At 40.9% G+C, this 27,447-nt stretch overlaps 1 protein-coding gene across 2 annotated transcripts in view; it reads left to right on the top strand.

Annotated features, from left to right (window-relative positions):
- Positions 1–27,447, top strand: part of rif1 (replication timing regulatory factor 1) — a 67,452-nt gene that overhangs the window by 33,874 nt on the left and 6,131 nt on the right. For both annotated transcript variants that reach the window (XM_067987153.1, XM_067987152.1), the window contains exons 18-34: positions 458–638; positions 846–953; positions 2,120–2,269; positions 3,940–4,039; positions 5,492–5,771; positions 7,644–7,692; positions 8,949–9,151; positions 9,605–9,704; positions 11,111–11,236; positions 11,721–11,866; positions 12,811–12,900; positions 14,129–14,186; positions 15,123–18,344; positions 20,134–20,295; positions 24,212–24,289; positions 26,045–26,160; positions 26,382–26,535. In XM_067987153.1, the coding sequence (XP_067843254.1) occupies positions 458–638; positions 846–953; positions 2,120–2,269; positions 3,940–4,039; positions 5,492–5,771; positions 7,644–7,692; positions 8,949–9,151; positions 9,605–9,704; positions 11,111–11,236; positions 11,721–11,866; positions 12,811–12,900; positions 14,129–14,186; positions 15,123–18,344; positions 20,134–20,295; positions 24,212–24,289; positions 26,045–26,160; positions 26,382–26,535 (5,323 nt within the window). The remainder of the gene's footprint in view (positions 1–457; positions 639–845; positions 954–2,119; positions 2,270–3,939; positions 4,040–5,491; positions 5,772–7,643; positions 7,693–8,948; positions 9,152–9,604; positions 9,705–11,110; positions 11,237–11,720; positions 11,867–12,810; positions 12,901–14,128; positions 14,187–15,122; positions 18,345–20,133; positions 20,296–24,211; positions 24,290–26,044; positions 26,161–26,381; positions 26,536–27,447) is intronic.

The raw sequence follows: 27,447 nt of genomic DNA, 5'->3' as shown, positions 1-27,447 counted from the left end.
GACTGAATGGCGACCTCCTGTGCTGCATAATTCTACAGGGCATTGTGAAATTTTGCAATCCTGCCAAAAAAAAATGTTTGTATGTAAGAGTATAATGGAAACATGAGGTATTGTAAGGCAAGAATCCCCTGGAGAGATTTAATTAGTATTTAAGAATAAAGTTTTAAGTGGTATAGACTTTTTAAACTAAAGTCTTGTTGGTGCCTTGCATTTACTTCAGTATGCATGTAACCTTTTTTAAGGTGGATTTTTGTTCTTTTGTAGTATTTTGGTAGGAGGTGCTAGAGGGTCAGTTGTATATTATTTAAGGTGGAAGCTCAGATTGTAGTATCGTTACAGTTAATTTGTCAAAATAATTTGCAATTGATTACTGGGAAATTTGTGACCAATATAATTGTTGAAGATTTCCAGCAAGCATGTACTTTTACTGATTTCTATTTTTAAACCTACAATTCAGGTTTTTCCTCATCCTTGAGACTCTTGTTGGTCATGGATTGTCTGGTCCCACGTGCTCACTGGCATTCAGTGAATCAGTTCTAAATGTTATTAACCAGTCTGCAACACTGGTTGCAAACAAGGAGAACCTTTGGCGAATGTGGAGCATTGTCGTTAACCCATTGACTGAACGGGTGACCCAGGTATGAAGTTTATAAGCTGGAATGCTATCTTTTCTTTCCCCATTCCATCCTTGTAATTCTTGTTGGTGATTTACAAAATGGACATCCCCTAGAATAATTTTAATAAACTATGCATAAGGAGCAAACTGTACACCTTTTATCTGAAGTATTGTATAGATTGCTTTCAGTGCAAAATGTTATGACTTACATTGTTCTTTGTCACTTTAGACCAATGAAGTAAATCAAGGAGATGCACTGGAGCATAATTTCAGTGCTATGTACATTGCTTTGATGCTACCCATCAATCACTTGTTTTCAAGGCAGAATTTTCCACAGGTAATGTTCTTGGGTGTGTAGGAACATTTTCTTGTGTTTCCATGCAATTTCATTCAGTCTAATAGTCAGATATCCAAGTCACAAAAATAAAAGTTAAATTGTACATCTTCATGAATTCTCAATTTTAATTTATTGTAGTCAGTATTGCTGTAGCTAATCCTTTTTTCTGTGCATGTCTGTTTCTCATACAACCAATCTAAACCTCATGCTTTCCATAACCAATAATGGATTTTTAAAAATAATCGTGAAGATTGGCTTTATTGTGCACCGTTTTGAGTACATCTGCAAGAATACAAATTCCGACGCAGAAACCATTTGGCCTGTTATGCCCACTCTGTCCAGATTCCACAAATATTTATTCTATCTTGGACTTTCTTCCACCCACCTGTTGATCCTGCTTCAGTGAACATCAAGTTCCTTCCCCTAGATTTCACTGAACAAAAAATTCAGCAGTGCTATTACTATTAACCTTCAACCGCCCCCCCCACAAACTTCCCTTTCTGGACACATCAATCCAGCTCCCTTTTAAAGGTGACAACTGATACTGAATTAACTACCTTCTCTGGGAATAGTTGATTCCACATGTCCACTATTTGAGTGGCGAACATAGGAACAGGAGTAGGTCATTCAGCCCCGTGAGCTCCAGGACAGGGGAGAATTTTTTTTTTCTAACCTAGCTGCTGTTTTTTGTACCTGTGTCCTATGCTCGTTGTCCATGTTAAATAGTTTGCTCACGTCAACCTTGTCTAAAACGTTAATTATTTTGAAGACCATGCCTCCTCTCCCAACATTGCAACCCAGTAGGGGAAGGGAGAGGAAGAAAGTTATTTGTTATGGAGGTTTAGGCTGAAGTTGTGGCTCAGGTGGGAGGGTTCGGGGCCGACATTGCTTCTAAGTGGGAGGGTTGAAATTTCTGCTCAGTTTGTGGGGTGGGTGGGTGGAGCAGGGGCAGTGACATTCTTGCTTTGTGGGTTCATTTAACCAGAAATGATTACAACTATGGTCAAGCTGTAGTATTGGCCAGTTTTGTGTATGGTATAGATGTGCATTCACTTTGTTTAATAGTTAATAGCAGTATATGAAGGATGACATGGATGCAATGAATATTGAATAGATGAGCATTTTTGTAGCTATAAGATGAAAAATGAATCTTTTCCACCCTTCAGCCTACATTGAAGTCACTGCTCAGGACGTGGGCGGAGTTGTATAAAACATTTGCACGTTGTGCAGCTCTGGTGGCAACGGCAGAAGCCAATGTATGCTGTGAGGAACTAAGTGCCAAAATCTTACCAACATTGGATGATACCACTTTATCTGTAAGTACCTGTGTATGCAGCAGGGTATTTTGTTAGGTGGAGCTGATTGTCATTATCCAATAATGAGAGTGCTTTAGCTAAATTATCCCTGATCCATTGAATCTTGATGAATTGAAGTATAACCTAACCTCTTCTGTATTTGATGGAAGTAAGCGTTTGGAATCCAAACTCTAAAATTATAAACTGTAAAAATAAAAAGAGCCTTGATGCTCAGCTCCAAGTAATGTTAAAGTTCCACTTCAGTGTCTCAGATCTTTTGATTGTAGTTTGAAATCCGCCTGAAATTCAACAAACCACCGTTGTTGAAATTGGGAAGTTTGCTATTTTATTTTGATACTCAAAAATTAAAATGATTCTGGAATCCCCAGCAGCCACCCTTTGTCCCCTATACCTTTTTCCTAGCAGTGCTCCTTCTTGAAGGAGCTGACTTCTTGGATGCTGGCCACCCTTTAGTGCTTCATCCAAGGGCTATTTCTCATGCTTGAGTTTCAAGTGTTTGCAGGGAGCACCACAGATGAGCCTGATTCTGTACTTCTACAATGTTCACACTTACCCACTCCCAGTAGGAGTTGCTGGATAGAGATCTGAAGCACTGGCTGTTCGTCCCTGCTTCTCTCTTTCTCCCCCCCCCCCCCCCCCCCCTTCACTAGAGGTTAGTTGTAGTGCCTCTATGTTGACTCAAATAAAATTGGCTAATCAAGCACTGTTCTTGTATTTGTATTTTGTCTACACTCCAAATTCTCAGTCATAATGCCATTGTTCTACTTTTCTATGGCTTAGAACCAGAACTTGGGAATTGGCAGCTTTAGAAGGATGCTCCCAGTTTTGAACCTTAGCCTGTGTTGAATTATCCATTCCCAGGCTACCTGTAACTGAGTTTGAAAGCATGTAACCCAAGAACAAAGAGCACCATCAACTGTACAGGAATTGTACACCTTTATCACAGAATTTAAGATTACGGGGTAATTCCCTTTAATTGTCCACAGGCTGTAATTAGGAAATAAGATAGGAAAATAACACATCTTTCATAGATTCCATCTATCATGTCCATCACTGGAACAGCAAACAACAAAACCATTGGAGAATTGAACTATACAGCCTAAACAAGAGTGCAAGTTGGAGGAAATCGTGTTTTAACTATACATTGCTTAGGTTCAGACCACAGCTTGAGTGCTTTGTCCAGCACTGGTCATCAAGACACAAGGGAAACCCATTCAAGGCAGTTGAGAAGAATCTCTAGCCTGATCCCTAACATTAGTAGATTGAGTTATGAGGAAGACTGGAAAGAAAACTTATGCTTTTCAGCCTTGAAAGGAACCAATTGAGAGGTAACCCTAGAGGTGTAGAAAATGGCAAACGGTATAGAAAAGTAAATCCAGAATGCTACTTCAAATTGATACTAATAAAAGGGAAATTTAGGAGTGATATTCTGAGTTCTTGAGTATAATCAGCTCATCAAATGCACTTCAGGTTAAGTAGTAGAGGTGAAAACTCTAATAACATTTAAGATAGTATGGTGGGAGACTATTGGGTCTTTCTGATTTATGAGCTGAAGTGGGTGAGCAGCCTTTTTCATCTATCAATCTTGTAATGTTGCTGCTCTACACAGACTTCACAGATGAGTAAAGGAATGGTTTGTTTTATTAAGGTTTCCTGCCCTTTTTCTTCAGAACTTATCCACATTGGATGCCATTGTTCATATTCTGAACGTGATGGTCGAGTGTGTTGACTTTTCCCAGTTCTCAACAAAGTTTCAGCAAAAAACAAACAGTGAGTGTCGTCTCCTTACTGCAATGTGTATTGTATTTTAAGTTGAAAGAATTGTGGCTGACTAGCTTTGTATTTTAGATTTTTATTTGCTAAACTGGTTTTACCACTGACTCACTTTATTCATACCCCCTATGAGCTAATAAAATATTTTACTTACCCACCTGTTTCAAATATAACTGATCGGCTGACTCTTCAAGTTCCACATATCAGAACTCAAGAGGTCTTGTCATCAGGACTTTTTTTTTAAAAATGGTTACAAAGCATTCTGATAAGGCTTGTTTTCTATCCCTGTTACTTACTAGATAAATTAATAGAAATGGTCATAAAATCTGACATGATTTCCCCATTGACAGCTTGCTTCCTTCACAACTCATTACTCAATATTGATCAAAGGAGGAGGTGCATAATTTCAGAATAAAATACTCAACTCGATATAGTGATGCAGTGGATTAGCATGCTGTCCTATTATCCCTGGGTATTGGGTTTGAATCAGATCAAACGTGGAAGATGAAAGTGTTCTCGTCCTCACTTTTAGTTCTGCAGGTTCTAGATGTGAAGTCTTTAAACAGTCTCAGTCCTGGTCATAGCTGTAAACAATTTTACAACACCAAGTTATAGTCCAGCAATTTTATTTTAAATTCACAAGCTTTCGGAGGCTTCCTCCTTCATCAGGTTTTTCACATCGTTCACCTGACGAAGGAGGAAGCCTCCGAAAGCTTGTGAATTTAAAATAAAATTGCTGGACTATAACTTGGTGTTGTAAAATTGTTTACAACTGGTCATAGCTGGCATAGGTTCAGAGCACAAAGCTGCCTCAAACTGGATACTCAATTCACAATTTGTAATTTCACAAAAGAAATGGTTAATTTTTTTCTAAACTGACACTGGTGCATTACTGGTGGTCTTCTAAAGTTGGGATTAAAACATATTGTTGGGTAAAGTAAGAGGGAGTTTTACTATGTAGCTGAACATGCCTGACCTGGACTGCTTTGTGAAGTGTTCTATTTCCCAGAGCTAATATTAATCAGTTTGATTGCAAAATTCACCAAACTGTTTCAAAAACCTAAAGAGAAAATGTTAAATTGAGTAGGCCACTTGTATCACCATTTGTACTTCTTGAATTTTCTAATCTACATGCTAAATTTTACCTTTTTTGTTTGAGGCAGAAACAAGTGCAGATGCTCAGCAGAATGTGAAGTAGATTCAATTTGAACTCAGTCCATACACTGAATTTAGCTGGCCGGAGTGTTAATGGGAATATTTATTGGGATGATTGGCTTGCTATTTCATCACTTATCATGCCTTCTAAAGTTTTTATTTTGGCAACTATTTTTAATTTAGCATTAAAACTGATTCTGCACTTACCTATTGTGGTTAGAGCATGTCCCAACAGCAGTGGGAAGGATTACCATGAATAACTGAGCCTCTTTTCAATTTTTTCCCTTCCTCTAGCACCACACACCCCTACCCGCTGGTTAAAGAAGAAACAGGAACCTCTAGGAAACCTAACTTCACTGCTTAAACTTTTAGTGAAAATCACAGATTCTTTCCATGAACTGAGTTCCATGGACTCACAGTTTGAAACGCCAACAGCAGGAATGGTATCCATTGGAAGTGGTATTGTTGGCATTCTGTCCAGTATCTTCTCTCACTTGTCCCTGGCTTCAGCAATTCGAGCAGTGTTTACCAACTTGGCAGGCCCCATATCCACCTTCTATGAAAGGACTTCAAAGTATGTATCGTTTTCTACACTACAGTTCACAATTAACTGTTCAGTGAGATAATAGAAGGTTGTCTGGTGCAACTGTGTGTTATCCTTTTGGTTTGTTTAATGCTACAAGGTCTAATTGCTATAACAGGTCAATTAGAGGTTAATTACTCCTTTGTTCATTTAGTTCAATTGGAAGGTTGTGTGTGGGGAAGTTTCTCTCGATTAGAAATGATCTTGTTTTATTAATTTATGATGCAAAGAATCCACACACATTTGCATGTCTGATTCCATAAGTATAATCATTATACCTCAAAGCTTTTTACATCTAGTCAGAGAGGCTGAGCTAACCTGGATAATTACAGGCTAGTTAGTTTAACGTGGGGTGGGGTAAATTTTGGATTCTTTAATGAAAGATGAAATTACTAAATATCTAGATTAAAAAAAATAATTAGAAGCAGCCAACAAGGATTTCAGAAAGGTAGGTTATGTTTGACAAATTTGATGGCGTTCTATGAGGAGGTGACAGATATGGGGGAAATGCTATGGATGCGGTGTTCATGGATTTTCAGAAAGCCTTTGATAAGTTACCACACAGACAATTGGAGAAGGTTAAAGGGTATGGGATTACGGGGAGGGTAGCAAATTGGATTTAAAAACGGGTTAGATGGGAGGAAACTAAGAGTTAAGGATAGTTTGGTAGTGTAGCGGCTATGTTACTGGCCTGGTATTGCAGTGTTGTCTAATTTCCAAGACAGCGCTAAGTAAGCTTAGTAAATAATTCTGAGGACCAAAGGAAGCTGCAAGGGGATATTGATACTTTCTTGCTCATTCCACGATTTATCAAATTGAAGTAGTAAATGTATGGTGGTATATTTTGGTAAAATTTATACTTTGGGGGTAAAACTGGAAGATGTAGGGTGAAGGGTTTTGGGGATTCAGGTCACAAGACCTTTAAAAGCAACATCTCAATGGATAATGCTATTTTAAAAAAGCTAATAGAATATTGGGTTTTATGGTAAGAGCTTTAGAATATAAAAGTTGAGCTGTGCTAGTGAATACACCATGTTTGGAATACGGTGTGGAATTTTGGACACTATAGGAAGGATGCTGAAGCAGTAGCACAGATTCACCAAGATACTGCTTGATGTGAAGAAATCAAATACAAAGAGGCTTGAAAAATTGGGGGTGTTTTTGTAAGAACAGGGGAGATTATGGATGATTTGAAAAGAGATATTTAAAATAATGAATGGATGGAACAGATTAGAAAGAAACAAACTGTTTACAGTGCTTGGGGGGGGGGGGTGGGGCTAGAACAAGGGACATATATACATTAAAAAGGAGGCATAGAGGATAAACACGAACACAGACTGGGCCAAATGGCCTGTTTCCATGATACAATTTTTATGTAGCTGTTAACTGCTGTGGTTGTAGGGAGTGATTTCATGCATTTTTAGTAGTTTTTGAAACAGCTGCTTGTAATTACTGGTATGCTCAATTTATTCATTAGTTTTGAGCCAACACAATAAACATTCATATTCACCAATGTTTTGGAATGCCTTGGGTAACTTTTCATTGTGTTTTTATAACTTCACTGTGCACAAAGACCTTTTGAGGGTGTGGAGGTTGATTGTTTCAAACAGGGTGCAAGTTCCTCTGAAGTGAGCAAGCACTAGCCTCAGTTCAGATTGATATTGCCCACATTGTATGTTCTACCTCTTGGTTTACAGGATTCAAGGATCGTGCTTCTGCATTTAATGCTGTGCCCCTTTACTTGAGTTATATAGTTAGGTTTATTATAATGAAAGGTGTTTGATATCACTGGCTGGCTAGTGCCTTGATTTATTGCTTATGTTACTGCATTTTGTTTATTACTGTTGTACTTTTCTTTTTTAGTCCAGTTAATGGCACTTCAAAGGTGTACACCACTCATCTGTGCAACAAGGTAACCAAGCAGTTTTATAAGTTGCTGTTTTTTTTTCATTTTCTCCCTTCCCATCTTTCGATTTTACCACATACCATTCTCTGGCTCAGAAGACCAACAGATATGCAATCTGCGTTAGACTGATGATACCCTGTGACTCGTCTGGGGGGTGTTATGAGAACTGTGTGGAATTACTTAATTTTCCCCTCCCCCCGGAGTAATGCCAACTCAACTCCTCTGACATTTTTGAAGTTGAAAGTTTACCTACCTGTGACTCTCCGTCACCACCCTGAACTCCACAGTTGTTTTATGTGCTGTCTGACTGTTTTTCCATCACCCAGCACTTTCTCCAATTTAACACTGAAGCAACCCTGTTTGGCTCCCATCAGAAACTCTACATCCTAGCCCCATGATTCCATCCCCTTCTCTGACTGCTCATTTGGGCTGAATATGAACTTTTGAAATCTTGGTGTATTTCACTTTGAAATTCAAAACCCCCATTATCTATTCATCCATTACCAAGACTGTCCATTTCCACCTCTGTAATATCGCCCACATCCAAATGTACTTTGTTCCTACTGCTGTTAAAACGTTCATCTACATCTATCTTTTTGCCCTCAATCTTGCTACATCTGTCCTACCTTTTCAACTGCATTGGCCACCTCTCCGAACTCTTCTCCAAAACCTGCTTGGTGTCACTTGTTTCTTTTATCCCTTCCCCTCTGCTCAGCCCCACCCATTTGATTTGGCCTGGAATGTTCATCACCTTAAAAGGTGCTAGGAGTGCAAACTGTTAGTTTTTTAGGAGATGATTTCTGGTATAAACCCATGTCCTATCATGGCACTGACAAATTGCACCTTAGTAACTTTTCTTTTTGACAATTAAATGTAATACTTTTCACCTTTTGCAATGCAGCACGTCACCTGAGATCAAAATATGCACATGGCAGCACTTGGTTTCTCTAAAGCATATCCAGTTTTCCAGCTACAAACGGACTGTAGTGGTATCAGATGTAAAATATTTGGGAATGGTTGTTGTATCTCCTGTTTCCAGTTTCTTCCCTTTCCTTCCCCCCCCCCCCCAATATGTGCCAGAATGTTGGAGGTGGAATCATTTAATAATGGTTTGATGTGTTTTTAATTAAAGCAACAAAACAAAAGGAGGGGGAGATTTTTCTGCTTTTGTGGCAGTCTTGATTTAGGTTTATAATCTGTTCGAAATACTGGATGCCTGGTTAGTTTTGTGAGTGAATTGTTGACTCTTTTTTTTTCTGCAGTTGGAGAAGCTGTACGGGGATATTCTTCTTTGCTTGCAGTCCCGTTACACATCCCCCTATGACAGCAACTTGCTGGAACAACTGTCATCACTGCTCAGCACCACTTTCTTACACAAGAACCGACAGATCAGGAACCAGACTGCGCAGTTTTGGAATGCTACGTTTGCCAAAACCACAGTGCTAACCTACCCGCCGCAAATGAAGTGAGTGTGACATTGGAGGTTTTTTTTGCGGGTATTGGACAAAATGGTTTGAAATGCTTCCGTTGAATTGAGAGCCATTGTGTTCAAGCTTTGCTTAAATTTATTTTAATGTGATTTATTATATCAGGCCAGATGTTTATTGTGTATTCCTTGAGCCCATTTATTCTCAAAATATGATTATACTTGAAGCATTGATCTAACTATTTCTCAAGGGTATTGTTGTGTTCACTTTATGAAAAAAAAATCAAAGGTGTGCTCTGATTTTTAACTTTTTTTAATGCACGTGTTTCTGACCTTAAATTTCAACACTGTTTTAACTTGTAATGCAGCATTGCTCCTGAATTAGCAATGTATTGTAATTGTTCAGTGGGGTTTCTCTCTACAGAGATCTTTTATAGTGTATGTAACAAGTTGACTTTTTGCTTCACTAAAACATTTACTGCTTCACTGTAGGCCGGTGTTAAGTCAAGTCAAGCAGAAAACTCCCATAATCCTGCCAGGGTTTGAGGCATTAGAGTTGATGGAAGAGTCAAGCGGGCCTTACTCTGATTTGGTAAGTTTGTAAAGCGCACTTGATGTTTCTGCTGTGACACAACACTAAGATGCACAACAATAAGACAAGAATTCAAAATAAATATTCTAAACTCATGAGAGTTGTATGTCCTATGGTAAGATTTTTTTTCCAGTATTTCACAAATGGATTTGAGAATATCCCTTCATTAGCTATGATGGGGAGATGCTGGTGATGGACTGGGGTGGACAAATGTAAGGAATCTTACAACACCAGGTTATAGTCCAACAATTTTATTTTAAAATCACAAGCTTTCGGAGATTATCCCCTTCATCAGGTGAGTGAGTGAAACTCGCCTGACGAAGGGGATAATCTCAAAGCTTGTGATTTTAAAATAAAATTGTTGGACTATAACCTGGTGTAAGATTCCTTACATTCATTAGCTATGTTAGCAAATTATGACATTCCTAGCTGCAAATGTACCACAGTGTTTACCTTCCTCTTAAAGAAGGAGACCAAATTCTACAAAACACAAAATAATGGAGCAAAATATTTAATACTTTCTTATGCACCTTTAACACCAGTGATGGATTATGGTAATGTAGTGGTTTTGTTACTGGATTAGTTTAGCCAGAGGCCTGGACTAATAATCCAAAGAACAAGAGTTCAAATCCCACCATGGCAGTTTGAGAATTCAAATTCTGTTTTTTTTTAAATAACTAACGTTGGTATCATTAAAAATGACCATGAAGCAGTCTGTCTGTCGTTAAAAACCCAACTGGTTCACTTATGTCCTTTTTTAAGGCAGGAAACCTGCTGCCCTTGCCTGGCCTAATATGTAATGCCAGTCCCACACCAACATAGTTGATTCTTAACTTCCCTCTGAAGTGACCTTGCAAACCACTCTGATATCAAAACTGCTAATGGCCTTTTCGGAGCAGCTTCACCACATAGATTGCAGCAGTTCAAGACGGCCCACCACCACCTCAGGGCAACTAGGAACGGGCAATAAATGCTGGCTTTGCCACATTCTGAGAGTAGTTTTTTTTAAAGTGCTTTTTGGAAGTGGTGCTAGCTGTTGAAAGATCTCCCAGTGATAGTTTCATGTCTCCCAGTGGTAGGCATTATCCAGTTGAAATTTAAAAGGTTCATCTATCATGTGTGACTTTTAAACGGCCTTTTTTAATGGGGCATTGATTGATAAGGTATCTTAACCTGGAAAAAAGTATTTAGACAAGAGCTAAGCAAAAATGTAGCTCTAAAATAGAAACATGGCAACATTGTCATTAATTTTTTTTTTGGGGGGGGGGCGTGCCCATTCCCAAGAGTTGTGCCAACCTGAACACACCCTAATGTGTCTCCTACGGTACTGCTTTGGTTCTTCGCTGTAGGTGAAGGATACATCCAATCAGTGGTCTATATTTTTAAAAAAATACTTTTTTTTGCAGTCAGAAAATTCCCAGTTAGTTGCTAAAGTCAGTGGAGTGGAAGTAAATTCTGTTGGGAAAAGAGAGTCATTGCTCGCCAGAGCTGAAGAACTAAGAGAGAAGAGTTCACCTCAAACTCCAGCAAAAGTAAGTTGAATACAAATGTTTTTGAATGAGGCTGAGTGTATAAAATAGTAACACATTGAAGTCAAAGCATCGCCAACATAATGCTGATGCGATCGTTTTTTGAGGCTACTGCTTCAAAGTTGTAAGAATTTAAAAGTATTTAAAATTTATATGGGGCAGGAGGGTCTTAAAGTTTTGTGTTCTGATAAATATCTTTTTGACAAGCTAATGAGTTATCAAATTGGACCTATTTTTGGTGGTGTGCTTAATTCAGTAGTACAGTATTGATGTGAAATCTTTCAGAATTGTTGAATGTCAAAGCACCAAAGTTTCTATTTGGAAGCCAACAATTTTATATTTTATCTTAAAATTTCACACTAAGACTATGTTCAGAGCATGTGTGTAAAAGATGTTGCCACTGCTCTTGTTCTGTGGCGTCTGAAGGCTTTCTGCTGCATATTCATTGTTTGGATGAGACCAATTAAATACCCCTTTTCTCTCCTAGTTGAAACTGGACTTTTCTTCTCCCAAAACACCACGGCGCGAGCTACTTCTAGAGGAGGAAAAATCAGTAGATTTTGTGTTTATACCACCTGAACCTAAACAGAGGATACTGACTGAGCACCAGAAAGAGGTGTTACAGACAAAAAGGTGGGTTCAAGAAACAAGTGTGGACAAACTCATTCGCTCCCCTGGTGTTTCGGGGGACATTCATTTCTATGGGGCTACAAAGAGGAAATGAGGTCAACAAATTTTACTTCTGGGCTTTGCGCCCAGCAGCCAGCCTAATTGACTGGCTTTTGGGCAGATAGGCTTGCGGGGTTAGAGGGAGGAATTCATTTAAGTTTTCCAATACACAAAGAATTAAGCACCTCGAGTATTTCAATGAGTCACATTGCCCCTTTAAGTATCAGCCTGCCGGTTTTAATTGACGGCAGGATTTCCCGGTGTTTGTTGTCCACACCCACACAAACCTGCCTGGGTTAAACCCAGAAGTGGGTGAGTTGGAGCCGGGATGCAGTCTCACTCCAAAAAGCTGTTGTGTTAACCTCCCTCCATTCCCTTCTCTTTGCTTTGGACTTTGGGGACGGGGGTGACGGGAGCCATTGTTTTTTTTGTATACCTGCAGTAGGTGCGGGCAAAGTATTCCCGTGGAAATGAGGCGGGATGAGATGTTGGCCTCTAAGGCCTGAAGCTGCACTTGTAGTCCCAACATTATCAGTAAGCTGATAGATGTCGCATTTATTTTGATAAACTTTTGTCTGTTATGATTTTGATCTATTGTATTTGTCCAAGTTTTTTTTTTAAAGTCTCAACTGGGGATCTCCAGGTTCAAAATAGCATTTTATTTTAGAGTGCAATTTGATTACTGTAAAATGAAGTACATAAATTAAGTCTTTTGTGCAGGTTTTTGTGAGCTGTAAGCGTGAATTGTGTAAGCTTCGCACTGATGCAAGTGATCTTTTTCCCAGCTGTTTGGCATGAAACTTGCTTTTTATGATTTGCATACCAGTCTAACATATACAGCAGATATATATTACAATAAGCATTTAAAAGGGCTTGTCCATTTTAAAATTTATTTTCCCTCAAAACAGGACTGACATTCCCGCAATGTACAATAACTTGGATGCGTCTCAGGATTCCCACTTCTTTTCCCAGTATGCACAATCTCAGGAGGATAGTTTGTAAGTAGATGATTCTCTTACTTGGTACCCTCCACTCTATTTAGTATGCGTGTTAACTAAATTCATCAATGTCTTTAAGCTGATGGTGCAAACCATGAATTTTTGGTACGCTGTTCTATTTCGAGCAACTCTGCTTGAAGAACGTTGCAAAACTTGACCAACTTGCAGTTGCTCTTATTTGGGCTATTTTAGAAAAACTTACTGCACTCTGCAGAATTGACTTTATTTGTTGAAATGATGTGGGTAAGACTATGTGTTCGTGAAGTGAGATATAGATTTTTGCTAGCCATCAGTATTAAGAGATATGGAGCCAAGGCAGGTAAATGGAGTTAGGATACAGATCAGCCATGATCTCATTGAATGGTGGAAAAGGCTCGAGGAACTGAATATCCTACTTCTGTTCCAATGCTGAAGATGTACTATAGCCCAGGAGTTCAACCAGAGCTGACAGACTCTTTAGTCTTGCAAGGTTTGCACTTCTACTCAACCTTACATAGAATTTACATCACAAAAACAGGCCATTCGGCTCAACTGGTCTATGCTGGCATTTATGCTGCACATGAGCCTCCTCCCACCCCTCTTCATCTAACCCTGTTGACACATCCTTCTATTCCTCTCTCTCTCTCATGTGTTTATCTAGCTTCCCCTTCATTGCATCTATGCTATTTGCCTCAACTACTCCTTGTTACATTTTCAGCACTAATCCAATCATTGTAAAATTAATTTATCTAAGCATACATCCTGAGCACAGGACTTACTTCAGTGAACAAAATATTGGGGCATGATGCCAGGTTTAAAAATTCCTTTGTGGGCAGGGTGCTGCCCCACAGACTGATCAGATTTTTTTTTCCTATTCCCCCTAACCATGGAGTTGCTAATCCTCATTTTACTTAAAGAAATGGAGAATGAAAAACCTCTAATATACTTTACAAGAGCAGAAAAGGCAATGATTGTTCTTTCGTCTGAGCCCATAATGATTGGCCAGTTTTATATTCTGGTTTGAACTGAGCTCTGTTCAAAGTAATTGCAGAAGTGATTTATTTTCCACCCCACCCACCTTAGTGTTTCATGTTAATCTTTTTTTTAAAAAAAAAACATTCTTATAATTTTCAAGTTTCTTATTTGATAAATTGTAGTTAATGAGCTGTCCAAACTTTTATGTTGCCAAAAGCCCCATTTAATGTACTTGGTCTAATTCTGTTTTCAGATTGTGTTGTTTTTTTTTCAGGGATAAACCCGCAATAGAAGCTAAAGAAACAGACCATACTTCTCAAAAACCACCGGAGGTTAGTTGTTACCTGACAGCTTTTAACAAAATTGTTTTGTAAGAGATTATCTGCAAGTGTGAGCTAGTCGCAAGAAAACACAAGGTCATTTTAGTAATGACACTCTTGATGGATTTATCAGTATTAATTGATTTGATTCTACTTTGGGCCAGAGATGGATTTGCCACTGTAAGAAAGATTCAACAGGGTATTACAATCTGCCTAGGTAATAAAGCCTCATTTTGTTTTAATTCACTTCATCACTTGGGCCTCACAGCCTGCTCTGAGACTCTGAAACTGGTCACCAAGAGCTATGTGGGAAAGGCCCAAAGAGGACTCTCTGTCCTTTTTCTTCCAAATTGGCATTCTTATATCGATATAGTTGAGGTGTAGTTGGGGATATGAACCCACGTCCTACTGCTCAAGTGTTGCTGTGTTAATACTCCAAGCTGCCCTGCCTATTAGTATTTTTAAAATGCAGGTTGGTGAATTTATAAGTTAATTAGGTTGTGGAGGTTACTCATGTACGTACATTCATTCTTCTGCCATTGAGAGCTGAATGCTGACCTTTCTCAGGCCAGATAATGGTTCAGTGCTGACCTCTGATGGAAGCTCATGTGGGGATAGGCCTTTGGGTTAAATTTGAAAAATGATAAAACATGTGCCTACCTACAAGTTTGTGAACCTTGCCAAGCAAGTATTTCTGCTTGGAATACTAGTGCAATAAGGGGCATTCTTCTGAACTTAGGGTATTGCAGAGTAAAGAAATGTTTATATTTGGCTGTGCTAACCTTGTAGTGCTTGACCCTGCCAATGGATGGAAAGTGTGCAAACTCCAGTGTGTGTTTAAGTCTCGCACTGAAATGAGCATATCCTTTGGAAAGCATTGAATTCAAGGTCTGGATTACTCCTACTTTGTTCTTCGTTGTAACATTTGGAAATATTTTTTTTTTGCAGGATGAAAATATGGAAACTGAAAATGAACTTGATACCCAGGTTGCAATGGAGGCAAGCAGTGAAGGCAAATTGCTTGATCGAGGAACTGACCAAGAGTGTGCTGGTTATGAGGGAAGTAGAAATGAACAAATCATTGAAGATTCTAAAGATCCTGCTTGCGATGGCAAACAGGAGGAAGCAAGTAACACGGTTACTGAATCCACGTCAAACTGCACCAGTGGTGCTGCTGAATCGGGGGTCAGCAGTGCAGACGTCAGCGGCAGTTCCACCTCCTCGGACGTCATCTCTGGTACACCACAAAAAAACGGCAGCAGACGACAATCGTTTATTACTCTGGAGAAGTTTGATCCCTCCGCCCCGTGTTCCTTCAGTAACTCGCCGATAGGTAAATTTGCACAAGCGGCTGCTGAGGTTTTTGTTCCTCAACAGGACGAAGTGATGGAGGGGGAAGATACACCACAACTCGAGGTGGATAAAATTTCTCAGGAAGTCAGTTCAGGTGCTACAAAAACTGGATCCGTTAATAACTTAATCACTGGGGGAAAGCGAGGTAGACGCAGGCAAAATAAAACTGCACAGTTAACTGTAGAAAAATCAACTAAACGCACCAAGTCGCCCAAAAGTATTAAGTGTTCTAAAGGGGAGTCATCTGATGCAAAAGAAAATTCTTCAACTAATGATTGCGATGCTCCTAATGAAAGCCAAACTGATCTGCAGCAAACTGACTACAGCCAAGATTCTGAGAGTCAAACAGACGTCAAACAGACAAAAAGCAGTACTCCTAATGGAGAGAAACTTTCTGCATCTACTGCTGTGAAATCAAAAGAGAAAGCTTCATCAGAAGGTGCTTTAAGCATGCAAGATGAGAGTGATGAACAAACTTCTAAGATCCTGTCAAATATAACACGACGGCGTTCTGCTAGGAAGCACTTAGAAGTGACTGTGACTGGTCAAACAGACAGTAAGGAAAAAAGAGAAGGTATTAAACTAGGGAAAAGATCAAAAGATGAGGGAGAGGAGCCTCTTCAGAGTAAGTCTTTTCGGAATGAAGAACTTGCAAAGGGAAAAGCAAATGATTCTAAAACTTCATGTATCAAGTCAGCAAATGAAAAAAGCAGTGCTTTAAAAACAGATTCTCAGGACTCTGATTCCATCAGTGCCGCCTCAGCTGCTGGCAAAAGCCGTCCTCGCTACCAGACTCGTAGGGCATCCCAAGGCTTATCTGACATGGAGAACAACAGCTGCTGTGAAATGACTGAATCAGAGAGTTCTGAAGGCAGCTCTAAACTTCAGGATGGTCGAAAGAAAAGGAGAACATTTAAGGGGAAAACAAAGGCCAGAGGACCGTCCTTTGAGGACAGCAAGACCGAAGTAGTGATGGAACATGAACCGACTGGGAGCAGTCAACTGCGCTCAGAAAATCAAACTGCAGAGATGAAGTGCCCAGGGAAAGAAAAGGAAAATGAATCTGAGATTGAAAATAAGCAAGAAGATGCAGTGATGGCACAAGTGGCAGATATAGAAAATCTGAATGAAATAAGTATTGCTACACAGATATCTACAGTGGTTCAGACTTTAGGTGAAGAGCCAAATGTAGAAAAGGACCCCAAAACACACAGCTTAGCACATGGCACAAGAGAGCTACCTGAAACTGTTGAAATTTTAAACGTCCTTAATTTAGGACAGGGCAAAACTGATGAAGCCTGTGCAATTGCCCATGTTGAACCCTTGCCTAATGACGCCGGAGTTTCAACGACCGAACTATCAACTAGTGATTGCTCAAATCTTTCAGATGTGCAGCTTTCAGTCAAAAAGAGCCAGCAGTTGACGGAGTGCCATGTGCGAAGTAGAAGAACCAGGAAAACTAAAAATTGTGATTGTTGCAAAGACTCTTCACAACAGCATGGGAAGTCGCGGGTGGAAAGCAAAGAGAATTCCACCAAACAAGAGCCACGATCTGATCAGAAAGAGCATACTCAACACTTGAGCTCTTCAATAAGTGCTACCGCAGAAAGGTTATCAGAAAGTCCCAAGTTTACTGATTCAGTAAACGATGGACCTTGTGCGTTCAGCACACCCCTGTCTGAGAATAGCAAAACACCCTTTTTTGGTCTTTCCCTTAGTACTGTTGCATTAGTGGATTCAACTGAAGAAAAAATCATTCCAAGGACAGAGACTTCCGCGGAGCAGGCAGTGGGAGAGACTTCCGCGGAGCAGGCAGTGGGAGAGACTTCCGCGGAGCAGGCAGTGGGAGAGACTTCCGCGGAGCAGGCAGTGGGAGAGACTTCCGCGGAGCAGGCAGTGGGAGAGACTTCCGCGGAGCAGGCAGTGGGAGAGACTTCCGCGGAGCAGGCAGTGGGAGAGACTTCCGCGGAGCAGGCAGTGGGAGAGACTTCCGCGGAGCAGGCAGTGGGAGAGACTTCCGCGGAGCAGGCAGTGGGAGAGACTTCCGCGGAGCAGGCAGTGGGAGAGACTTCCGCGGAGCAGGCAGTGGGAGAGACTTCCGCGGAGCAGGCAGTGGGAGAGACTTCCGCGGAGCAGGCAGTGGGAGAGACTTCCGCGGAGCAGGCAGTGGGAGAGACTTCCGCGGAGCAGGCAGTGGGAGAGACTTCCGCGGAGCAGGCAGTGGGAGAGACTCCAAATTTTGGAATGATTGGGCAGGTGGAATTAATGGAGGAGGCTGAGGCTGATGGTACTGTTGAGCCAATGTCAGAAGGTAAACCAGTGACACATGATGCTGGTGAGCCTGCTCCCTTGATGGAAGGTGAACAGTTAGAAAGCAAAGAAACACCAGGAGCTGGCTGTGAGTGGGACCAAGATCAAATGAGAAGGACAAGTGTTTCAGCCCCATTTGACAAAAAGACTGTGCAGGATGAACAAGTAGATGAAGAGCAGTTTAAAGATGCAGAGCCTGATGGAAATGAAGAACCTTCTTCTGAGGTGGGTTTGCAGTTGCAGAAGGCTGAGTTAACCACAAAAATTGATCTCCCCAAACCTACGATACCAGGCATTGATGTAGTTGAGCACACTTCAGAGCAGCTCATGGAATCGCCACAAAAGACTGAAAATGATGATGCCACGTTTCTGATCGGCTCAATGCACAGTCCTTCTGAAATACAGGCACGCTGTGTGTGGTCACCAACAGCATCACCTTCTACAAGTATCCTCAAGAAAGGAATTAAACGACCGTCTGAGAATGACTCTCCTTCTCCAGTGAATAAGGTACTATAAAATAATTAAAATATTTTAGTTTGGATAAATTTGCAGATGTACTTTTCTAACAAGTAGCTGAGCCATACAGACCATGAAGGTCACAAGTTAGACCCTTGGTCTGTGCTGATCTTTGGCATAGTGCTGGTTGTCATCAGCTCTTTGGGTTACAATGGAATGTCAGTCATGCTATCCCTGTACTGGAAGTGTATATGTGTGGATGTTGGGTAACGGTAGGATGAGGCTGACACTAAGGTTCACATATAAATACTGCTGAAAGGCCGTTTTATTTTGGTTCTCATTGTGGGGGTGGGGGGGGTGGGAAATGAGCGGAATGCTTCATTTTGTTTTTTGGACTGCTGAGTGACTGACCTGCGGAAGCATCACCATGATTGAGACTGAACCACGCTACTGAAAAATCTGCACCTGTCTAATTTGTTTGTCCAATATTGATTGCACACATTCTCCCCACTTACCCAAATCCAGAGAGCTTAGGTGCCAGTTGGCAGAGCCAAGGCTTAAACCCACGTGTGAATAAGAACTGCTGGAATTTAACCAGCTAAAACTGCCAAGCATTGTTGAACCCTGTGCTACTTCTCTAGCTGGGACCAATTTACCCATCAGGGTATTGGCTTGCAGGGTTTTCTAGAACTGAGTGGGAAGAATCCCAGCCCCCAATGACTGGTGTACCTTTCCAGATTCTATTAGCGAGCTAGCCTGGTTGGTCAATCACTGACTGTACCCTGCAGTATTGTGGACCTGTCTGGTTCAGGCATTGGGTTATCAGAATCTATAACAGACAGTTAAATTGATTTTGAACTTTCATCTTGAAGCCATCTCCACTCCTAAGAGACCCCAATTAAAATTGTGGAATCCAGTTTTCTCCAAGACACAAGTAATTCTATTTAATAAAAACAGTATTTGACTTTCACAGCCTTTGTAAACCAGTGGCCCTGATTTATAGGGAATAGCAGCCCTGTTGTATATCCTAGGTAAAGCCATTAGTTTTCCAGATATCCTAATAGAATCACAGACTCTGGCTCCTAAAATATTGATTTAAAAATCCCAGAATTGAAATCCCCTGCAATAAAAATGAATATTGTTCAGTCATTTTGTAAATCAGTAGGCTTGATGGCTGTTTAGGTGAGATACCAGGGGGTGCTTGTGGAACTATAACCAGCAAGGAGTAGACATTTCTGGGGAGGGAGAAGGAAATTATTAAACAAAATTGAAAAGGAAAAAGCACATCGCCCCCCCTTTCAAGGTGTTAAAATTGTTTTCAATTTAGTAACAAATGTAATTTTTATTTAGAATCAAAAATGCCCTGACAAGTGACACTACCTAAATGTAACTTTATGCCAAAAGTTTATCTACAAGTTCCTAATCCACTTACACATCCCCTGCAGCCTATTGACTCTTTTCTATTCAGGTTTGTCCTTACAGGCACTACAGATAAATGTTCTTTATTTTTACATGGTAAAAATACCACAGTGCAGCATGCATGCAAGTGCTTTATGAAGTTGAGAAATTGGCTTTCTATGCTCCTAGTCTGCAATTTGTACTTTAGGCCTGTTGTATTTTAACCAATTTAAAAAAAAATACACTTAATCTAACTCAGTAAATACAGGCAATTTTATTCGGTTCATTACACACGGCTACATAAGACTTGTTTTTAAAAATCCAGGCAACATTTGGTTTATGCCAATCTTGAAACTAAATCTTTGAAAAGGCTGCTTTTTAACGCACTGTTCAAGATGAGTCCGAATTTTCCTTTCTGTTGTATATCATTTGTTTTCCGTAGATCCGTCGAGTTTCATTTGCAGATCCAATTCACCGGGAAGGGTTAGCAGATGATATCGATCGCCGTAGCCCAATAGTTAGATCCCATTCTTCTTCGGGAAGTTCTCCTGGGTTAAATCATTCTGCCTCCAATGGCTACAATCGGTCGAATGTTCAATCCAAGGTAAGGTCCATTCTCATTCACGTCAAGACTACAAGATAGTTACAGATAAAAGCTACTTTGTCCCATCTCAATTCATCCATGCAGAAAGACCCTGCAGCCTTTACCCCCACCCTAACCATTTGCAGTACTTAACCCTTGTCTGTATTTAAATTTCAACTGGCATTGTTCTGCCCACAAGAATATTTTTCCAGTAGTTTCCGAACTGCCGCCTTCAATTCGACTGTCGCTCTTAGTTTGGAATCATTTGCAATTTGAATTTCTGAATTCAAAACATTTATCTAAATTAGAAACAGTAGTGGTCCCAACACTGAGTCCTGGAGCACCTCACTCAGTACTTTCCCACTTCAGCATAACTCTAACAAATTTCAGCTAATTTCTTATCGATTTTCGATTTACTCTGAACCAGCTTGGCGCAGTGGTAGCACTCTGAGTTAGAAGGTCACACATTCAAGCCCCACTTCAGGATTTGAGCGTATAATCTAGCTAACACACCAGAGCAGTTCTGAGGGAGTGCTACATGGTCGCAGGTGCCATTTCGTGGATGAGATGTTAAACCAAGGCCCATCTGCTGTTCAGGTGGACATAAAAGATACATGGCACTATTTGAACAAGAGCAGGGGAGTTCTGGTGTTCTGGCCAACATTTATCCCGCAAGCAACACCACCAAAACTGAACCATTGCTCACTGCTGTTGGTGGCCACAAATTAGCTCCTGCATTTGCCTACATAGTAGCAGTGACTACCTCCAAGCAGTGCTTTGGGATGTCCCAAACATGTGAAAGGTGCTGTATAATGCAGGTTCTTTCCTTAACCCGTACAGCTTTGAACTTTTAATAGCCTTTTATGCAGAACTTGTCAATTGCCTCTATTGGAAATCTAGGAACAGCCTGTTGTAGGATTTTCCACAGTCCACTTGGGTTGTCATAGAAAGTTACGGCCCAGAAGGAGGCCATTCGGCCCATCGTGTCCGTGCTGGCGGACAGGTCTATCCAGCTTAATCCCACTTTCCAGCACTTGGTCCATAGCCCTGTAGATTACAGCACTTCATGCACATCCGAGTACTTTTTAAATGAGTTGAGAGTTTATGCCTCTACCACCCTTTCAGGCAGTGAGTTCCAGGCCTCCACCACCCCCTGGGTGAAAAAAAAATTCACCTCAGCTCCTCTATTCCTTCTACCAATTACTTCAAATCTATGCCCCCTGGTCACTGACCCCTCTGCTAATGGAAATAGGTCCTCCCTATCGACTCTATCTAGTCCAGTCATAATTTTTATATACCTCAATTAAATCTCCCCTCAGCTTCCTTTGCTCCAAAGAAAACAACTCCAGCCTATCCAATCTTTTCTAAAATTCTCCAGCCCTGGCAACATCCTCGTAAATCTCCTCTGTACCCTCTCTAGTGCAATCACATCTTTCCTGTAATGTGGTGACCAGAACTGTACGCACTACTCAAGCTGTGGCCTAATCAATGTTTTATACAGTTCTAGCATAACCTCCCTGTTCTTACATTCTACGCCTCAGCTAATAAAGGAAAGTAACCCGTATGCCTTTTTAACCACCTTGTCTATCTGTCCTGCTACCTTCGGTGATCGGTAGACATGCACTCCAAGGTCCCTTTGTTTCTCTACACCTCTCGTATCTTCCCATTTATTGTGTACTGCCTTACCTTGTTTGCCTTCCCCAAATGCATTACCTCACACTTCTCTGGATTGAATTCCATTTGCCACTTTTCTGCCCACCTGACCAGTCCATTGATAACTTCCTGCAGTCTACAGCTTTCCTCCTCACTATCAATCACACAGCCAATTTTTGTATCATCTCAAACTTCTTGATCAAGACCCCCAAATTCAAGTCCAAGTCATTAATATATACCACAATAAGCAAGGGACCTAGTACTGAGCCTTGTGGAACCCCACTGGAAAACAGCCTTTCAGTCGTAAAGCACCTGTCAACCATTACCCTTTGCTTCCTGCCACTGAGCCAATTTTGGATCCAACTCGCTTCTTTCCCTTGGATCCCATGGGCTTTTACTTTTTTGACCAGTCTGCCATGTGGGACCCTGTCAAAAGCCTTGCTAAAATCCACGTACACTACATCAAAAGCGTTACCCTCATCGACCCTCCTTGTTGCCTCCTCAAAAAATTTAATCAAGTTAGTCAGACACTACCTTCCCTTAACAAATCCATGCTGACTGTCCTTGATTAACCCGTGCCTTTCTAAATGACTATGCTGTCCATCACAATTGATTCCAATAATTTGGAGGTTAGACTGACTGGCCTTTAATTACTCGGTCTATCTCTTTGTACCGTTATTTAAAAAGGGAGAATGTTAACAGTCCTCCAATCCTCCGGCACCACACCCGTAGCCGGGGAGGATCGCAAAATGATGGTCAGAGTCTCCATTATTTCCATCCTTGCTTCTCTTAACAGCCTGGGATACATTTCATCCAGGCCTGGCGATTTATCTACTTTCAAAGATGCTAAACCGCTTAATACTTCCCCTCATTATGTTTATCCCATCAAATATTTCACACTCCTCCTCCACCTTAACTACAATCTCTGCATCGTCCCCCTCTTTTGTGAAGACCGAAGCAAAGTATTCATTAAGAACCATGCCCACATGGTGTCACTTAAAGAAATCAAGGAGGTTGGTCTGGCAGAATTTTACCCTTCTGAAGAAGTGTTGACAGCTAATTGCTCAAGTTATTACTGCAACGTAATAGGTATGCTATGTTTACTTTTAATAATTGATTCCATTATTTTATAAGGAATTGAAATAAGACTAATGAGCCAGTAGATGGCTGTGTCTGTTTTGTCATTTTTTGAATATTGGCACACTCGCTTGTTTACAATCTATTGGTACCTCCCCACTGTCCAGTGACACTCTCATAATGACTCCATCCATCAGTCTTGTTAATTCAGTTTTAGATCAGTAGTGTAGCTGCTGAGTACTGTGCAGATGAGCTTTTATCCTAAGGTCAGAATAATTTAAAACCTGTTTGTTTTCTTTCATGATTACTTTCTACATAAAGTATAAGAATATCATAAGGGCATAAGGTAGAAGTAAGAGACCATTGAACCCAACTAGTTGGCTTTTTTTGTGCAAATTCAGGGTTTCTTCCCTTTTTCCTCTGTCTTTTATTAATGCTCGCCACCTTCACAGATTTCCAGGACTACCTTTTACATTGCGCCTGTGCCCTTTTCCATCCGTTCTCTTCTTGCCAAGCTCACGGTGCAAGGTGGCAACCCATTGCATTTCATGGATTCGCCTTCGAACGGAAAAACAGTTGAGGGTGTTAGCCATAGCTCACTGGTCGCACTCTCGCTTCTGAGTCAGAAGGTTGTGGGCTCGAGTCCTGCTCCAGAGACTTAAACACATAATCCAGATTGACAGTTCAATGTGGTACTGAGGGAGTGCTGTACTGTCAGAGGTGCCATCTTTCAAATGAGCCGTTAAACCAAGACCCTGTCTGCCCCCTCAGATGGACGTAAAAGATCTCAACGGCATTCAAAGAGGAGCAGGGGAGTTCTCGCCTGTGTACTGGCCAATATTTATCCCTCAACCAACATCACTTTTTTTTAATAAAAAAAAATTGGCTGGCGCGATTCCTACATTACAACAGTGACTACACTTCAAAAGTGCTTGATTGGTTGTAAAGCGCTTTGGGACGTCCTGAGGTCATTAAGGGCACTATATAAATGCAGGTCTGTTTGTGGTGTCTTGGGTTATAATGTTCTCTTCGTTTTTTTTTTATTTTGCAAATGTTTGCTCTGTGTGGAGTTTAGCATGTCTCTCAAAATGATAGAATCTTATTATTATTTGATTAGTGTATAACCTCAAGGGGAGATATTATAACATTGGAGCTACTATATTTAACTTGGTCGAACTATCCATTTCATACTTTTTAATTCCCTCAGTACAACACCACTCCAACTAAAGGTTTCCTGTCTCCAAGTGCCCGCAGCTCTGGCTACAAAAGTTCAAAGAAATGTTTGGTAAGTTGAAGGCAACCAGTCACCAGGTACCTTGAAGTTTGATCTTGTGATAAGTGACACTAGATGTTACATAAACATCAAGAATTTTTTTCCTCAAATTTTTCCACCTCTTTAGCTTTCTCGAAATATTTTACTATGTTGTACAATTCCAAGGATGCCAATTGCCCTCCGGTACCTTGCACAAGCTGCCGTTCTTTAAGTGTAAGCCTAGACATTTTAGTTAGACAGTAAGGGAATCATGATTGATCCCAATCCTGTCCCTGCGTGCTGTTCACATTCAGAAGGGTCACTGGATAGTGATCAGGGGGAGGGAACCCTAGCAGATAATTTTTTCTCTCTCTCTCTACCTGCCCAGGCCACTAAGGCCAGTTGTACCATCTTTACCTCCTTAACTCAGCCCAGACAGGAAATCAAAGCAGTGATCTTCCTAATTACTAATTAAATCATGTTAGTAAGGAAATAAGGGACACAGTAGATCACCTTGGGACACTGGTGTAGCCTGCAGCTGAAAGTACCAGTTTTAGAATTTTTTTTATTCTTTCGTGGGATGTGGGCGTCGCTGGCAAGGCAGGCATTTATTGCCCATCCCTAATTGCCCTTGAGAAGGTGGTGGTGAGCCACCTTCTTGAACCGCTACAGTCCGTGTGGTGACTGTTCTCCCACAGTGCTGTTAGGAAGGGAGTTCCAGGATTTTAACCCAGCGACGATGAAGGAACGGCAATATATTTCCAAGTCAGGATGGTGTGTGACTTGGAGGGGAACGTGCAGGTGGTGTTGTTCCCATGTGCCTGCTGCTCTTGTCCTTCTAGGTGGTAGAGGTCGTGGGTTTGGGAGGTGCTGTCGAAGACGCCTTGGCGAGTTGCTGCAGTGCATCCTGTGGATGGTACACACTGCAGCCACAGTGCACCGGTGGTGAAGGGAGTGAATGTTTAGGGTGATGGATGGGGTGCCAATCAAGCGGGCTGCTTTATCTTGGATGGTGTCGAGCTTCTTGAGTGTTGTTGGAGCTGCACTCATCCAAGCAAGTGGAGAGTATTCCATCACACTCCTGACTTGTGCCTTGTAGATGGTGGAAAGGCTTTGGGGAGTCAGGAGGTGAGTCACTCGCCGCAGAACACCCAGCCTCTGACCTGCTCTCGTAGCCACAATATTTATATGGCTGGTCCAGTTAAGTTTCTGGTCAATGGTGACCCCCAGGATGTTGATGGTGGGGGATTCGGCGATGGTAATGCCGTTGAATGTCAAGGGGAGGTGGTTAGACTCTCTTGTTGGAGATGGTCATTGCCTGGCACTTACCTGGCGCGAATGTTACTTGCCACTTATGAGCCCAATCCTGGATGTTGTCCAGGTCTTGCTGCATGTGGGCTCGGACTGCTTCATTATCTGAGGGGTTGCGAATGGAACTGAACACTGTGCAATCATCAGCGAACATCCCCATTTCTGACCTTATGATGGAGGGAAGGTCATTGATGAAGCAGCTGAAGATGGTTGGGTCTAGGACACTGCCCTGAGGAACTCCTGCAGCAATGTTCAGATTGGTTTTAACAGGAATGTAGGAAATAAATGGGAAAGATGATTTCTGGTTGAAGTAATTCTACCCTTTATGGTGGCATACAGGAATATCAGTAACAGTACAATTAAACAGCATGTAGTTTTGGATAATACAATCTATCTACAAAATACTGAATTAAACCATGATGGTGATATATTGAGATTAATGTAAAAATGTTTCTTTCCTCCCCCCTCCCCCAAAAGATCTCTGAGATGAGCAAAGAGCCAGTAACGTTGTCCACAGCATGTGTGTATCCTGCTCTGGTCAGCTGCTCTTCACCAGTAGAGACCATTCTACCTCAGCTTGCTTCTAACATGTGGTAAGTAAAGGCATGTGTCCATGATGCATTTAGTTACCCTGTGTTTTACAATATAAAATTTTGCTCTTGAATTATAGTTTTAAAAAGAACAGTTTTACCAAAGGGAGTGCCTGTAATCAAACTTTTGTTCAGTATTAAATTGTACCAACTTGACCTATATGATTCAATGTAAATTGCCTCCTCTACGTCTATGCTGAATGATCTGGTTTTGCTCCTGACAGGGCCCGAGGCCTGGGCCAGCTTGTAAGAGCTAAGAACATCAAGACCATCGGTGACCTGAGCTCGCTCACAACAGCTGAAATTAAGTTGCTTCCAATCCGTTCTCCAAAAGTTTTTGTAGTGAAAAAAGCTCTCAAAGCCTTCTATGAGCAGCAGGTGAGCTGTTTTCAGTAAATTTGATGGTATTTGGTTTAAGCAAAATTGACCTAAAGCTGTAATTTGCTAAAGAATAGCTATTTTTGCATGCCGACTGCTGCAGATCCCTGCATCTTGTTTGTAAAAGGTTCATTTTGTGTTAGTGTTCCAGTATTTAAAGTCACTTTGCAATGGTACGGTGTCCAGGATTGATGCCTAATTTGACTATATACTTTTCTATATTCTACAGTAGATTTCAGTCTGCAATGTGACTGCAGGTAGGTATATGAAATGAATCAATGAGCCATGGTCCTTGGGATGGTTAAGAAAAGTTGGGACAAAAATGGCCATTTGGTCCATGTGAAGCTGGACTTTCGAATGCCTTAAATTTAATTGTAGCATCAAACTCTCTTTAGGGCATCCCCAATGCCTGACCGGTTGCACCAAAAAATTATGAATACTTGAGTAAAGAAATTCTTGCTAATATCTGCTTTTAAACTCTATTTTCATTTGTTCTCTAGGTCTACTTTCCTTATTTTCATCTAATTTTATGTACCAATTAATATTTTATACACCTTAATTAGGTCTCTTCCCTCAATCATCACCTTTCAAGATTACAGAGCTGGAGCCACTGTATTCCACTGTCCTTATAGCTCATCCTCTTTACACTTGCGATCACTCTTGTTGCTCTTCTCTTTACCCATTCCATTGTACGTAACCAGACTTGAACACACTACTCCATGATGTCTGACCAGTGCATTATAAAACTTTAGTGTGACCTCTGTAGATTTGTCACACTATCGTTCTGGCTATATATACTAACATTTTCCAAACTTTAAATTGCTTCAACACATCCAGTTGGATAATGAAATGAGTGAATTAGAGGGATCAATATTGAGCCTTGAATTTATAGATCTATAGAGGCTTAAACCA

The sequence above is a fragment of the Heptranchias perlo genome, chromosome 7, assembly GCF_035084215.1.
Source record: "Heptranchias perlo isolate sHepPer1 chromosome 7, sHepPer1.hap1, whole genome shotgun sequence".
Taxonomy (NCBI): Eukaryota; Metazoa; Chordata; class Chondrichthyes; order Hexanchiformes; family Hexanchidae; genus Heptranchias; species Heptranchias perlo.
This window is presented reverse-complemented; position numbering and strand designations above follow the sequence as displayed.